The sequence below is a fragment of the Trematomus bernacchii genome, unplaced genomic scaffold (assembly GCF_902827165.1).
Source record: "Trematomus bernacchii unplaced genomic scaffold, fTreBer1.1, whole genome shotgun sequence".
In the NCBI taxonomy this organism is placed as follows: Eukaryota; Metazoa; Chordata; class Actinopteri; order Perciformes; family Nototheniidae; genus Trematomus; species Trematomus bernacchii.
In genome coordinates, this window is record NW_022987547.1 from 2012510 (window position 1) to 2027635 (window position 15126).

General features: G+C 43.5%; 2 protein-coding genes across 3 annotated transcripts in view; both read right to left on the bottom strand.

The window, feature by feature from the left end:
* Positions 1 to 530: 530 nt before the first annotated feature.
* Positions 531 to 2879, bottom strand: nrarpa (NOTCH regulated ankyrin repeat protein a). Its single transcript, XM_034122960.1, has 2 exons — positions 2676 to 2879; positions 531 to 2495 (listed from the first exon to the last, which is right to left on the bottom strand). Exon 2 carries the CDS (start codon positions 2032 to 2034, stop codon positions 1696 to 1698), a length of 339 nt encoding a protein of 112 aa, XP_033978851.1. The 5' UTR covers positions 2035 to 2495; positions 2676 to 2879; the 3' UTR covers positions 531 to 1695.
* A 6671-nt stretch (positions 2880 to 9550) lies between these two features.
* exd3 (exonuclease 3'-5' domain containing 3) overlaps positions 9551 to 15126 on the bottom strand; it is a 51901-nt gene continuing 46325 nt past the window's right edge. Inside the window, exons 20-21 of one of the 2 annotated variants that reach the window (XM_034122898.1) lie at positions 11025 to 11091; positions 9551 to 10585 (exon numbers count right to left, since the gene is read on the bottom strand). In XM_034122898.1, coding sequence (XP_033978789.1) covers positions 10248 to 10585; positions 11025 to 11091 — 405 coding nt within the window. In that variant the 3' untranslated portion in view covers positions 9551 to 10247. The remainder of the gene's footprint in view (positions 10586 to 11024; positions 11092 to 15126) is intronic. The other variant, XM_034122899.1, reaches the window with a different exon arrangement.

A 15126-nucleotide genomic window follows, 5' to 3' on the forward strand; every position in this document is an offset into this window, starting at 1 on the left:
ATAAGTCATGCGATACAATTCCATTTTTTTTTTGTATGACTGGAAAAGATGAAGACAGAAAGAGAGGAAAAAGTGGAGGTTTATAGGGAAAACAATGGCAGTGTGTGAGAGACAGAGACTCCCTTGCAGAAACGATGCATTGCTTGACAGAATTGGTTTGGTTGTAGTGTAAAATAAACTGTCCCGTCTGAGGATGCAGGAATGGGGTCTTTGCATCTTCTGTAATGAAGTCCATCTGTCTATTATAGGCTACAAAAAAAACAAAAAACATACTGGCATGTGGATGATCACAGACACATTGTGAATGTCTCCTCAGACTCCAAACAACGTGGCAGAGTGGTGAGAACAACTTGAGAATACTTTATAGTCGAGGTAGCTGGCAAAAGGCAACCAAACAAAGTCCTTTTAATGGGAGGAGGAGAGGGGAGGGGGGGGAGAAAGTCCTCTTGAGGGTCAACAGGCTTTAACAGAGGGGTTTTTTGGGTGGGGGGGGTGAGTATTTGGAGGGGGGGGGGGGGGGGGGGGGGGGAGTGGCAGGTCTACCTCCACACGGGACAGTTTATACTACGAGTCTGAAGCAGCTTGAGTCACCCTAGATATTCTGACACTTTTGTTAAAGAAGAACCACAACAACAAAAAAATGCATCTTCTCAATGTACCTTCATAAATAAAATAAAAACCCAGCCTGCTTTCACAGTGATGACTAGGATGTTAATAAAATACTGAAAGGAGATTATAAAGTGATTTCCAAATGCGACTTTTTTTTGATACAAAGCGAAAGCAGCGGTTTCTCTCTCTTAATAACACAATGACCAAAGGTCGCAACTGGCCTGACAAGTTGGACGCCAGCTAAGATCTGCATGAAGAGCGCATTCAGCTACTTTTTTCTCTTAAAAAAACAAACAAAAGTAAAGCTATTGTGTACAGTACTTCACAACAATGATGGAGTCCCTTGTTGTTACATGATTACACATCTGAAAGCGTGTTGGATAGCCATAATGCCGCTCTTTGAGTAAAACAAAAAAAGTTAAAGAAAACAGACCTCTGGTAGCCAACAGAGGGCAACCCTTCTTCTCTTGTTCCTGTGTCTTCCCTTTCAGATATTCCAGCATGCAGCCATAGAGCATCAAGTGCCGTGTTTCATATAAAATAACTTAAAAAGGGTTTTTACAAGTGAACAATGAGGAGCAACAGTCTCCCCCCCCCACCCCTCCCCACAAAGAAACTATTCAACTGTATAACCGGGGATGGGAGGTCATGGATAGAAAAAGAAACTGGGCCATCTGCACTCTGGAGTCCAAACACACACATGTGATACACACACACACACTGGCTTCTTTTATAGTGGACGACAAGATCTAGTATACACATTCAAGTGGAAAGCTTTAGTACCAACAAACTCACCAAAAATTGCGTTTTTTTTTCTTTTGTTAAAAAGATTCGTGTTGTAGCTGTGTGTGGAGCATGAGGTGCCTCACTCAGGAGTGCAGAGAGGACCCCGTTTGGTTTACAATGAGGGAAGATTATTGTGCAGGTCTTTTTATTTCCTTTTTTTTTTTAAATATAATTTGGCACAACTATGAAGATATTGGCAGTTTTTTTGTGTTGCTTTTACAAGAGCCTGGCTTTCCCGTGTGTTGCAGTTTTATTTTCCACTTGTTGTTTTTTCTTGTTTTACCTGACAGCAGAGACATATCACCGGGCGCCAGAGGAGTACTTGGCCTTGGTGATGAGGTATAGCACAATGTCTTGGTGGCCCCCGAAGGCGGCGATGTGTAAAGCGCTCCACCCTTCCCTGTTGGCCAGCCGGATGTCTGCACCAAACTTCACCAGCAGTTTTACCAGCTCCAGGTTGCCGTCAATGACAGACTGGTGCAGGGCCGTCTGCCCTTCAGGCCCGAAGGAGTTGACGTTGAACTCGCAGTTTGTCATGTTCTGCAGCAAAGAGTGCAGCTCCTTGGTGTTGCCCTGCTTCACCGCCTCCTGGAAAACCCTCTGCGGCGCGGAGCAAGTCGAAACATCCGCCTGGCTCATGGTTGCAGCTCTCTGGAGGGTGGGGGGGAACCAGTAATCCTGCCCGGGCTCTAAAGCTGATAATAATCGTCCTGTTGAGCGTCTCTGGTCTGGTGACAATGCCACAGTTAAACTGGATTACAACCAGTTATTAAGGCACTTTAAAGTACTAAAAGATCACCGTGTATATCCCAAAAAGGACAAGAAAGGAAATAACACACTTGGTGTGCAAAAATGTTAATATTGAGAGATCCTGAAATCCCTAAAACATAAAAAGGGTGCGATCCAGGGTTCTGTAGACGTAGTTCCCCCTCCGTGGCAGCAGCAGGTAGCCTGTAGCAGGGGATGGAGACACCTCCGACTTCTCTTGGGGAAATTGGAAGTATGGTCACTATCTCCACGGGGCAGGTTTTCCTTAAACACTCCGACCTGATTCCCAGCTACACGTCCCGGCTGTGTCGCTGCTCATGTGGCCAGGGGGTCTGCGGAAGACAAGAGAAAAAACATCCGAATGAGTCCCGGTTGCGAGAGACCCCACATTCCGCCACATCCAAGAGTGCGAGAGGAGACCTCCGTGCGCACACGTTTACGCACAGTTACACTGCTTGATATTTGCCACTAAATTACTAGAAAATGTGAGCCGCTGCAGATTTGGGACTTACCTGTGACAGATGGACGGGTCCGAAGCGACGAAAATGATACAAATCCACCGTGGGGCCCGGGCTGTGTCCTCCTCGCGGTCCGTGTGAGTCTCTGCCCTGCGCTGCGCTCTGGGGGAATATTTTACGCGTCCTCTATTTGCATGACAATGCCATCCCGAAGAATCAACTGTGGAGGAATGGGCGGAAACGCGGGGAGGTTATAGGCTGCCGGCTCGGTTAGGGGGAGGGACCGGGCCCCTGTGAATCTGCGGGGAGGAGGCGGGGTCTTCCGAGGAGGGAGCCAAACGTTGCTGCTGCAGAAATATTAAACAAGCCGCCCGCAGCAATGGTGAGCTCTATATCCGATCTCCTGTAGCAGACCCAGGAAGCTCTGAAAGCCAGAGGCATGGAGCTGCCGGGGCTGTAAAATGCTGAGAGAGCGGGCACGTTGTAAAGGATCATCCGCTGGATTAACATCAACAGGAACTCCGCACAAAAAGTCAATCAAGCCTCTTCATGTCTCAGTGACAGCCAGAGAATAAGACAGGATTTCATTCATGTGAAAAAAAGTGTGCTGAAAATAAACAAAATAGCACATTTATTTTTAAATAAGAACTAAATTGATGAAAAAACTAATATTTGGTTTCATTTTTTCTGTCACAACAGGTGACAGTTGAAGAAAACTTCACTTGATTCCCTCTTGATATTGAGAAAATGTTTAACTTCATAAAAGGAAAAGGTTATAGTTTCTGGACTTTATAACGTGAGAAGACATGGTTGATTGTAAAAAAACAACCATCTTGGTGGTTTTCTTTTAAATAGGGGGTACTTGGACTCATTAACACCTTTTTATGTTAAATTGGGCCAGAAAAGGGGCTGATAATGACACGCTGTCCAGGGGAGGCTCGGGTTTATGTCTTGCTATTACGTGGCCCGAATTATCTGTAATTTCACTAAAACACTCACTGTCAAAACACAACAGGGATTTTTTTTGCACAAATATGAAATAAAAATGGGCAGAACGCTGGACCCTGACTTTGTTCTTCTTCTGCGTAAATGCTATTTAAACCCCAGAGGCTATCCGTGCAGTTAACGCTGAAATAAAGAGTTTTATTCTCCATATGGTTAGGGCTCAAGGGAGACATATAAAAGTAGCATTTAACAGCGTATGTCTCAAGTGTGAACCTGTATATATATATATACAGTCTATGGTGTGAACGCATCTTAAACCTCAAAGACTGTGATTACCTCCGAACTAAATGGTAACGACAGTAAATAGAAAAATCCCAACCGCTCCATCTCAAAACACACCCTGGGGAGGAGATTATAGGTGGCTGTTTGAATCATAAACTGCGGATATATTCCAGTTGTTTTAGACTGTGGGACTTCGAATAACAAAAGCCCCTGCGCTACTTCCTTTTTGCAAGTGAAAGAGGTGACGCTGTGCGCAGATTGACACGCCGCTCAGCTTCCCCCACCACCGTGGGAACTGGGTGCCTGTGTGTGTGTGTGTGTGTGTGTGTGTGTGTGTGTGTGTTTTTTTTAGTGTGTGAAAGGCAACCTGAAGGTGGTGAGAGATATTGATAGATAGACTCGGAGTTTGACAGAAAGAATACATGAGAAAGTCACAGAGCTGCGTGGATGGGAGTAAAAAAGAGAATACTGTGAAAACCACAGCAGGTACATCTCAGCGTCCCCCGGGGCGTCTGCACCGTTTGGCGGACCGTAAACCTTATCTCATCTGTGCTACGCTTTATAAACCGCTCTGATGGTTTGGTGGCTTTCACACTGTCCTCGTTTTCCCACACTCTGAACTGTACATTTGGCGCACGTCTGTGGCCGCATCTGTCTATGTGCATATGTGCGTCAGTCAGCGTGAGAGACATGCAGCAGATCACACAAATGAAGGTCACAACCTGTTTTGTATAATCTAACACAACAGGAAGGCTAAATATTAATGATCACATTCAGCAGTTACATACAGAAATATTTTTTATTGGAGCCAAGTACATTATTTCTAAAGCTGTCATGGACCTAACACACTCATACAATTCTGTTAATTACACTTTAAATAGTGTATTTACCAGAGCTTTACTTAAAGGTTCTTGGAGATAAGCCAGTTAGCATGAAACAAACATTTACAAATGTCTAATTGACTGAATAAACTTTAAGTCAACTATGACAAAAAACTGCATTTAGTCGACTAAGAGGGACAGACCTAATGACTTCTTAATCACATTTGGAGTGCATTACCATGGTCATGGGTAACCTTTGTTTTAGACTTTGGTTGGCATGTGTCCATTAAGTTGTAGCACTTTAAACATATAGTTCAAGTACAGACTCTTAATCAATACACACATTATAGAAACCAGAGCTGGTACAGGTAACTGTCTTACTTATCAAATGTGTCTGTCTATTTTATCTATAAAGAATGACAAGGGAACATGTAAATAAACTGGATTGCTTAGTTCCATTATTTCTACACCCTTGGGAGCATCATGGCACACAACTTTTGCCAAGTTTGGTAAGGTGTTGTATACTGTACAAACTGTACAGCCTTAAAGGAAAATCTGTGACTTTAGGCTTTTTAAATGGAGTCGACTTGACTTTTACCTATGACAAGGTGAGTGAAGTGCTAATGTTGCTATTTATGCTAACATACACTCATCCAACTGTTGTTTTACTGTTGGCCTGATGTTCAAACCAATGGACTTTAGCCAAACACCTGCCAACAAATGGGAAACACGTAATTCTATTTTATAATCTCAGATGTGTCAGATTAGTTGAAATGTGGCAAACAATTTATGTGATTCATTTGTTTTAGACAGACTGTTTTTGAAGTTTTGTTCCACTGCAACAAGTGGCCCACAGCTGCAAATGTTCTAAAACAAAGACTGTGGCTCTGACTCATTGATAGAAATGTGGTGAATACCTAACTCCGACCCCTTACCGTAGGCTACACTAACAGATGTGTGTTTTCCTCTCTCCATGCTTCATATGACACATCATGGACCTGCATGTGCACACTGGAGTTTAGTTCAAACAACTCAAAGTACATTAGGAAATGTTCAAAGGTTGTGGGTTATGGTTGCGTATTAAGATTTGGTATTTTAGGATCACTAAAAGTATTTATTACATGTGTTGTATATATATGGGATTTTTTCTTCTTCGGTTTAGTGAATGGTGCGGAACATCTTCTGGAAAATCAGGAACATCTGTTGGCTATCAGAGCTTTGGCTGCAGTGTGTCTGGACACTTGGAAAACATTTGCACAGACCGCAGGAGCCAAAAGTTTCTCTGACTGGATGAGTTTCTCCTCCAAACTCTGTGGCATTTGCTCTCCTCTCTTTGCCCCCCCCCCCCCCACCCCAACCGCTGCTCCTGAGTCTAATGTGTGTCTGGGAAGCAGCCAAGAACAGATACAATTATGAGGCTTTGTACACTTTAAGCAGTGATAAAGTACTTATTTTACAATCTCTGATTTTCTCTTTGACAGGTCTAATTATCAACACAGCTTTGTTAAGACTACCATTCAGTTTACAGTGAGCAATGGAGCATTCCATGCGTGCGTAAAAAGCGCAGTCATTTTTTGCAATAAACGACGTCCAAATAATATTTTTTAAAGCGTTATCGAAGAGGTTTTGTGGAGTCAGTGCTGGTGGTGACACAAAGATAAAACAAGTCTATTCTGGTTCTATTATTGCAGCCATATCTCTGTTCTATTGCTGTGTGTTGATAAACAAGTCGTGTTTTTTTCCCTGCGACATAGACGGAGCCCAGATTGGTGCAGTGTTGTAAACCGAGCGCCGGGCAGATCGGTGCGCTGCGCCGAGATTTGGCGCCGAGAGCCGGGGCAGCAGGGGCCAGACGAGACGGGAGGAGCCTGTTGAATGCGGGTCGCCTGAGAGGGGAGTCCGGATCGGAAAACTCACACACTGGGACACATGGAGGAAAACCGTCATGTAAAAATGTCGGTTTTTTGGTATCATTACGCCTTACATTCATGCCAGAAAGCATGTTGAGAGAGAGAGAGAGGTGACGTTTTACCGGGAGAGGGAGGGCCTTCTGAATCCAATTCATTCCGGGCACCACGTGTCCTCAGAGCGTGGGAAAGAGGCGAGCTTTTCTTCCCAGCAAAGAAAGAGCAAGGATCAAATAACACGGTGCTGCAGCAGAAAGCTCGCGCTCTGCGCAGAGGCAGGGGCTGCGACCACCCGGACAAGGACAGGACAAGACACACAGAGGGGCTTATTTTGGGAGCTAGGGTGTCGATTTTACTTATTGAGCAATAAAAATACTTCAGGGTGGATTAATGTTACTGTAGTTATTATACAGTCTTCTTAAAAAAAAGAGAAAGCGCAAGGCTCCGTGCCAAGATTTTTGTATTCCTGGAAGTATGAAGAAATAGGTGATACAACTAACTTAGGCAACTTGTTCAACCCTTATTTGCGGATGGAGACTTTTGTTTTGTTTACCTTTAATGTTAGATTCAGGACAGTCTCTCCTCGCGATTTATTTCCGAAGCATTCTGCTGCTGGCAACATCATGCATCCAGTTTATCAGCAACCTCTTCCAAACCTGAAAGTCTGAAATTGAAATAATTAAATAAACTGCTGAAAATCTGTTTCCCTTTTCTAAGTGCTTAAATTAAGAATTAATACAATTGAACTGCATATTTTGTACAACTATTAATGTGATTAGTCTGTCAGTTTTTTGGGGGGGCATTTCTTTGTGTATGGTGCCTTGTTACTACCAAAGTTGGTAAAATGCCAAATATTACTAAAACAGGATTGTCTAAATTGGTTAAACTATTACATTTAGGAATAACTGAAAAACATCACATCATGACTTTAGGTTACAATGGTCAAAGTCGGGTCACATTTTTTGTATTTGGTACCTTGTTAGAAAGTGGTATTAAAGTTGCTGAAATGCCTCTCAAACCTATACAGCTCACAAGAGAATAACCCTTAATATCTTCAACTAAAACATTCAAGATTAGCTCATAAACATGGCGTATTATTGCAGGATGGAATTGTTTGAGACCCTTAAGTCATGTCTGAGACAGTAATCCACATGATCTCTTTTTCCAGGACAGTTTCTGGTTAAGACATTACATTTACCTCCGACATATGAGCAGGTCCGGATCACCCAGCATGCACTATAATACAGTGAACTCAATATACACTCACTTTTACAACATTATTCTTTAGAAGCGACAATCATTATGTCCTCTGATATCACTTACTGAATCAAAGGTTATGCAATTGGTTAATGGTTTTACATTACTTACAAGTAGAGGTCCTGACCTGCTGTTGAAACATGTGATGCTGAGAAATGTCCTCTTCCTTCAAATAACTTTGGAAAGGAAGCACATTTGGTTATATAACACTTCATTCCAAAGCAATTTCAATTTCCACTGCTTGCTGGGATACAGATTGGGCTGCAGCTCAGCTCCCTGCAAACTGACAGCTTGTGAAGTTACTGAAGATTTGTTATCGTTTACACATGTTGTTATTCATGATATGATAATCAGGTTACAGTGTGCATGTGTTCTAGAGAAAAGCTTTCACCTTAAATGTTCCATGGAAATGTTATTCATTTTTCTGGTGTTACTGGATCACCCTTAGGTCCAAATCTCTGAGCAGGCCTGTCAAGATAACTATGGACAATATTATACATACAGTATAATGTAATTTGAAGACTAAAAAAATGCAACTACAAAGAGCAATGACCTGTTCATTCTTAAGAATATTCTGACATTAAATACCCTAAATAAATAGCCACAACCATAACCTAAACAATGAATATAATCAACTTGCAGATATGTAAACAAAGTTGTGCAGTGTCTAACGGCCCGTCCACACAGCAGCGTGCGTTGAAGCTTCAACGCTTCTGCCCATTCACTTTGAATGGGGGTGATGTCACGTTTCGCCGAACTGCATTGTGGGAGCGAAGCGTAGCTTCTAAAGCGTTGCTCGCTGCAAAAGTTGAGCAATGTTCAACTTTTGAAGCTTCGGCGGAAGCGTCAGCCAATCGAATCATATGCCAGTACAAGCTCTAGCCAATCAAACCGCGTGCTTGTGTGTCCGGGGCGGGAGATTCATGTGATTGGTTGTTGGTTGAGTTTCAGCCCCCCCCCCCCCCCCCCCCCCCCCCCCCCCCCCCCCCCCCCCCCCCCCCCCCCCCCCCCCCCCCCCCCCCCCCCCGCCGGCAAGCTTCAACGCGCGCCGCTGTGTGGACGGGCCGTAACAGTGAAGCAGCGTTAAACATGTACGCAAACACAGGTTATGAAGGTCATGTCCATATATCATCGATAATCGAAATCGGTTGAGAATGTAATTATTTTGGACAGGGCAATCTCTGAGTTCCTACTGCATCAAACACGCTGAAAACACATTGAACTGACTCACAGTGTGACCTGTCTTTGGAAATACCTGTGGCCTTTTTTATACAAGTTAAGCTATCAATTAAATAAAGTGCACATCTGGCTGTGGTTGGATTTTATGAGGGTAAAAAGAGTTAAACTCTCGACTGAACTCGCACTAAGCAGTTGACCAGAAAACACCAGAACATCTTCAATTGCAGAATTTTCCACATTAGATCTGAAAAAAAACGGTTTTGGGCAATCTGACTTTCTGCATCCAACGCAGGCTTTGTGAACAGAGAGGTAGAAAGGTATGAGAACAGATGAAGGGATTGAGGCGGTGTGTGTGTTGGGTTACTCTGTGACCTGTGTGCTCTTTAGCCTGGGGGCAGGAAACCCCCACACTGTTAGTGTTACACCTGACAGACATCAGTGAAGCTCAGATGATCTCATCAATCTGTCCCCTCTTAGTCCTTTACCATCTGTTCTTTCACTTCTGAAAAACATCAAAAAATACCTCTACAGACTTCCACCAGGTTAATAAAGAAATGAAAGCTCTTTATTAACACATATTTAGCATACAGATGAATTTACAGGAAAATAAAAATGTACAGTACGACAGACTGCTTAAAAGGCCAAAGAACAGAGTCCTGTAAAAATGTATCTGCAGCTTTAACATAAAAAAGTTAAAAAAAGTTAAAACAATGCAAACTTAATGTACCGCGTTGTAGTTTTAAGATATAAGTCTCAAGCGAGGGAAAACTCAAGAGGAACAAATTCACAAATAATCTCTATACTTCCCAAACCATAAATCCTGACAAATTAAGCAGAACAGTAAACAACAACAACAAAAGTCAAAACGCAGCGTTACACGTCTTTGACTCTTATAAACGCAATAGGTTTAAAACCGTTGAAACTATACACATCAGTTTTTCGTATGACTGTTTCATTTTCATACCAGATGGTTTACAGTCTGTTGATTCAGGGGTAAAGAAAGAAATGAACTTAGAGGAATAGTGGGCTTAGTGTTAACTAACTGTATCACCCAACTATTATCAAAATGGTTATTCAGAGGACATTCAGTCTCTTTTATAACTTTTATCAAGTCAATTACAAAGGGGAAAACTAATATATACGAGGCAATTCAGTGACACTTCACGGACGCTAGGATCTAATTGAGTGAATATTATTTTGGATGTTTTTGAGGGTCCGGTAATGCGCAACATCAGTCAGTGCTGCTGCGCCTCGGCTTCAGTGTCTGTTATGTGCAAGATGTCCTGAAACATGGAGAGGACGCGGCCATAGTGAGTGCCTTCCCAGAACACCTTGCCACATCTGGTGCAGACATAGAAGAGCGATATCCTCAGCAGGAGGGCAGGGGGCACGGTGTGGAGCTGTATGGGTGCCCCCCCGGGAAAGGTCAGGGTGTCGGGGTCCAGCTCTGAGAGGGGCGCCCATTGACACTCAACATACCTGGGGATTTCAGGGGTCACACCGGGGGTCGGGAAGTCATCGAGCTTCCCCTCTTCCTGCTGGTGTGTGTGGTCGCTGTCGTCCTGCAGGAATCCTACAAACAGAACACAAATAATGGCTTTATTCTCAAAGAAGTTAGGGATGCTGCTTGTGAGGTGAAAACTCATCCAATAGGCTGTTTTGGTTCCAGGCGCTGAGCTGGTAAACAAAAGATTGTAAGAAATGTCATCTGTTGAGGACAGCCCTATTAGCATTAAGAGCTGCTAAGGAGTTTAATCATTTTGAAATACTTTTTCTAGATTATTACATTAACGGCTTGGGTCTATAAACTGTAAAAAAGCAATGAAAACTGAAGCACATATTTGACAGCATTTACTGCCATTTTTATATGCACAAGTCTGTTGATCCTTTATCTTACAAGCTGTATGATACTTACTTAAAAAATACAGAAAACTGAAGCAAAGATTTAAGGAGCAATGTTTTGTAGATACGTTATCTTTCTACTAGGTATCCACCGGGCCGGTTGTTCTGACCTTTCTGTTTCAGCATCCTGACCATGTCCTTCCTGGGCACCGCCGCGTACTGATCACTGTTACACGCCTGGACAAACAGATAAAAGCAGCAGGGTTAAAAAAGTGTTTTCAAACCTCAGAAAGTCTTGAAGATTTGAAGGAAAGAGAGAGAATACGTTAGACATCTTGCAGCCTGGTGTTTGTCTGAAGGCAAGACTGTGTACAACCTAAAAGGCAAGTTGAAAATCCTGCCAACAGAGAGGGTGAAGTGATGATACAATTACTCAAGGAAAAACAGCGGCCATTGTTAAACAATATTTCCTCATAAGCATTTATAATGACCAAAGTGAAAGAGCATATATTATTTCTCCAGTGTGAATTTAATACCTGACAACGTTATGAGTATTCTCTAAATTATTTAAGAAATGTAGCTCAAGCTGTAGACTGACTTTGTTTACATGCATGCACACATATACAGAGTAATCGGATTAAGGTAATAGTTTGATTTAACTGGTGTCTAGTTTGCATTGAACAGAGATAATGTGAGGTGTGATGTAAACAAGTCAATCTTTAAATAATATTCTCTTAAAATAATTCATATCAGATTTTCTAAGAATTTTCTGTTAGTATGTGCTTGTTGTTGTCACTTTAGACGACATCATTGTGTACCATGACAGGGTTCCTGCAGGTTTCACCAACTCAAATTTAAGACTTTTTAAGACCACTTTGAATAGAATTTAAGACCTATTTCACGGCAAGAAAGTATGAAGGAAAATTGCTATGAAAGAAGAAATACGTCCCATAATTACTTTCAAAGTAAATGTATTCATGTTCAACATAAGAACGATGACTGAACATAACAACATAACAGTACACAGAACTGTGTTAGCGTGTTAGACAAAAAGTGTGTGTGTGTGTTAGGGTTGGGAACCGAAACTCGGTTCCAGATGAGAACCGATAAGAAAATGCCGGGTACCGGGTACCCATACAAAATACACAATTTAGGTTCTGCTTAACGGTTCCTAAACGCGGTAGACCCTGTATTCCACCTGGTCCGTCTGCGCCGCGGTGACCCGGTGGAATACAGTATATCCACTGGCTATGATCTGTGTGTTCTGGAGAATCACAGAACGGCCGGTCGTCAGCGGGCCGTTGACGGCCGGCACTGCCCTTAATTTTTTTAAACGGCATCATGTAAGTTGCGCTGACAGGCGACAGAGGTCCACAGTTGCCCCCGCAGCGAGGCTCCCCCCGCCCTCCCGTAGACAGTTCACAAGCTCAGTCACTTCATAACACCAAAGATGGATCGCGGTAAACGCTCTAAAGTGAGGCTCCACTACACTAAAAAAGAAAAAGACAAGGCACAGTGTAATGCCTGTTAATAGCTTGCCACAGGCATAGCTCAGTTAAAATAAAGCACAGCTATTGTGCAATACATTTGTATTGCATGTATATTTTTTATTTGTAAAAATGTCAGTTAAAGCTTAAAAGAATAAAGATATGTTTGTTATCTAAACGTTTGACCTTTCTTTTACAATTTTGGAATCGAAACGGGGAATCGCTAAGAACCGGAATCGATAAGCAGAACCGGAATCGATAAGCAGAACCGGAATCGATAAGCAGAACCGGAATCGATAAGCAGAACCGGAATCGATACATTTCAAAAGATACCCATCCCTAGTGTGTGTGTCTGTGTGTGGGTGTGCAGGGCCACCCCTGGCCAACTTGTGGCCCCACGCAAAGTTATATGATGAGGCCCTCTGTGTCGCGAGCGTCGACGGGGGGGTGCTAGTGGATCCTCGCAGCGGCGAAACTGTGCCGCGCCTACACTAATTGCGCCGCATAAGCTCATAGTTGCGCTGCATTTGCGGCTCAGTTGAGGCTCCCTCCGCAAGATGAGGCCCCCTCCGCGAGGTGAGGCCCCACGCAGTCTGCGTGATCTGCCTGTAGGGAGGGGCGGCCCTGTGGGTGGGTGTGTGTGTGTGTGTGTGTGTGTGTGTGTGTGTGTGTGTGTGTGTGAGTGAGTGACAAGAGCTATATTCAGAGCTCTGCTGCCTTCATGCTGTTGTATGATTGGTGTTTAGCTACGGTATTTAGCGTCCACAGCACCTCCGCTTTTAGGCTTGACGTAGACCCAAACGTCACCCGGAGGTCACCCGATGTTGTTGCGGGAGCTGCTGCACTAGCTAACGCTGCATTAGCAAAACAAACGCTAATTTTGTTTGCAAAAGGTGCAGCGGGCTTCAAACATGTTCCCCTTCACTGGTTTCAACCAAGCACTAAATGTGATGTTTTCCAACCAAATACGGTTGAACTTACACTTCCCCATAATTATTTGTAAGTAGATTTGAAGATACCTGAGTTTCTGACTGCCGCTAGCTGAAGCTTGGTTGGTTGCTAGGTTACTAGCTGGGTGTTCTCCGATAAGGGGCCGGGGGAAACAAAGTTAGTGATTACTGGTTCCATGTTGATTTATTTCAATACAAATTGTTTGGGGGAACTGAAAGGCTATTACTGTACTGGTTACTTTGCAGCCCGGACATTTCCCCCAAAACACATTTAGACGCGATTGCTACACAGAAGTACCTTTCAAAACCGATCATTTTTAAGACCTTCTAAATCATATTTAAGACCTTTCTTAATTTTGATCATATTTAAGACTTTTTAAGGCCTTAAATTCAGATGATCAAATGTAAGACTTTTTAAGACCCTGCGGGAACCCTGCATGATACATATCCATTGAAAGACAATAACATGGCTGTGCTCGGTTTTCGAAAATTACAAAAATATTGGCACCTCCCTCCCTCCCCAGATTTGACATGAGAAATAGGTGGTAGAGCTTCATATTTACTGGAGTATATGTGTATAGTGTATTTTACGCTCCTCAGTCATATTGCAGCAATGTGTGTGAAACTGTAAGTCTACTTTAGTAACGCTATGTTAACTGTAGCTAGCAGAGTTCACCTGTCAGACCTTTGTTAGAAACCAGCTGTAGACGAGGGTCTTAAAACCATGTGTTGACCCATTCACACTGATGGCAAACAGACATTTTTCCTAAGTGGCAGCTTTGGTGTGAAAGGGGCTAAGTGTTGGAGAAAGATCAGATCAGTGTGTGAGTGTGTGCGTTTACGCCTCAGTGGCGTTCACATGTCCATGCTGTCCCGGCTCTGCGTGGTAAAGAGCTCTCTGGTGGGACATTAGTGACCCCTTGTTTGCCGGCCCCTAACGTGCACACACACACTCGTCTGTGAGCCGTCCTGACAGCACCTCGGTGCTAAAAGCCTTGTCAACACACCTGAGCTCCACCCAGCAAACAGCATTCCACTTAGAGGTGGGCTGTAAATCAAAGAGTCAGATCCTAAAGCCAGTCTGTCTGTCTTTGCCCAGAAAAAGTTAGACAACAACGGCAAATCAGGAGAGTAGCACCCACTCTAGCGACAGTGCGTCCTCTCCTCTGTGTGCACATGCAGGGCGCTGTTTGCCTCTGTGGTGAGTGAGGTCAGCAAAGGAGAAAGCGGCTAGACAGCGGAGGTGTGGGAAAAGCAGAGGTGTCATCTCCTGTCCTATCTGTGGGAATGAAGCTCATCTCTCCCTCAGCACACTCTGCATTCTCCTCTTTGTATTATGCCTCACACACACAGACACAAATTCCCCACACAGACAAAACACTTCACAATTCGCACAGGCTTCACTACAGTGCGCATAGGCCGCATGCATACGAGTGCTCGCAGCGCATACACATGGCTCACACATAGGAAAACAGACCCAGCTATTTGCTCAGCTCACAGTTTCCCAGAGTAGAGCAAGCCAGAACCTGCTCTGAACTCTCAAGGCTAGGCCACGGACGGGCAGGCACACACGCACAGCGGCACACACGCACAGCGGCTCACACACACGCAACCTGGATGGAAGTCACTCTTTCTGTGATTATTCAAAACACAGCTAGCTACAAATGAAAATATCCTAAAGAGATCAATAAGATAAGGAAATAAAGAAAATATACATGAAAGAAGTGAAATTATTTAAATTTGAAAAAATTATGACAAATGTTGCATTAAGGTAACACACATCAAAGCAGAGGTGAGGGCCACAAGTTTGATGATTTTAGAGTTGACAAGATACA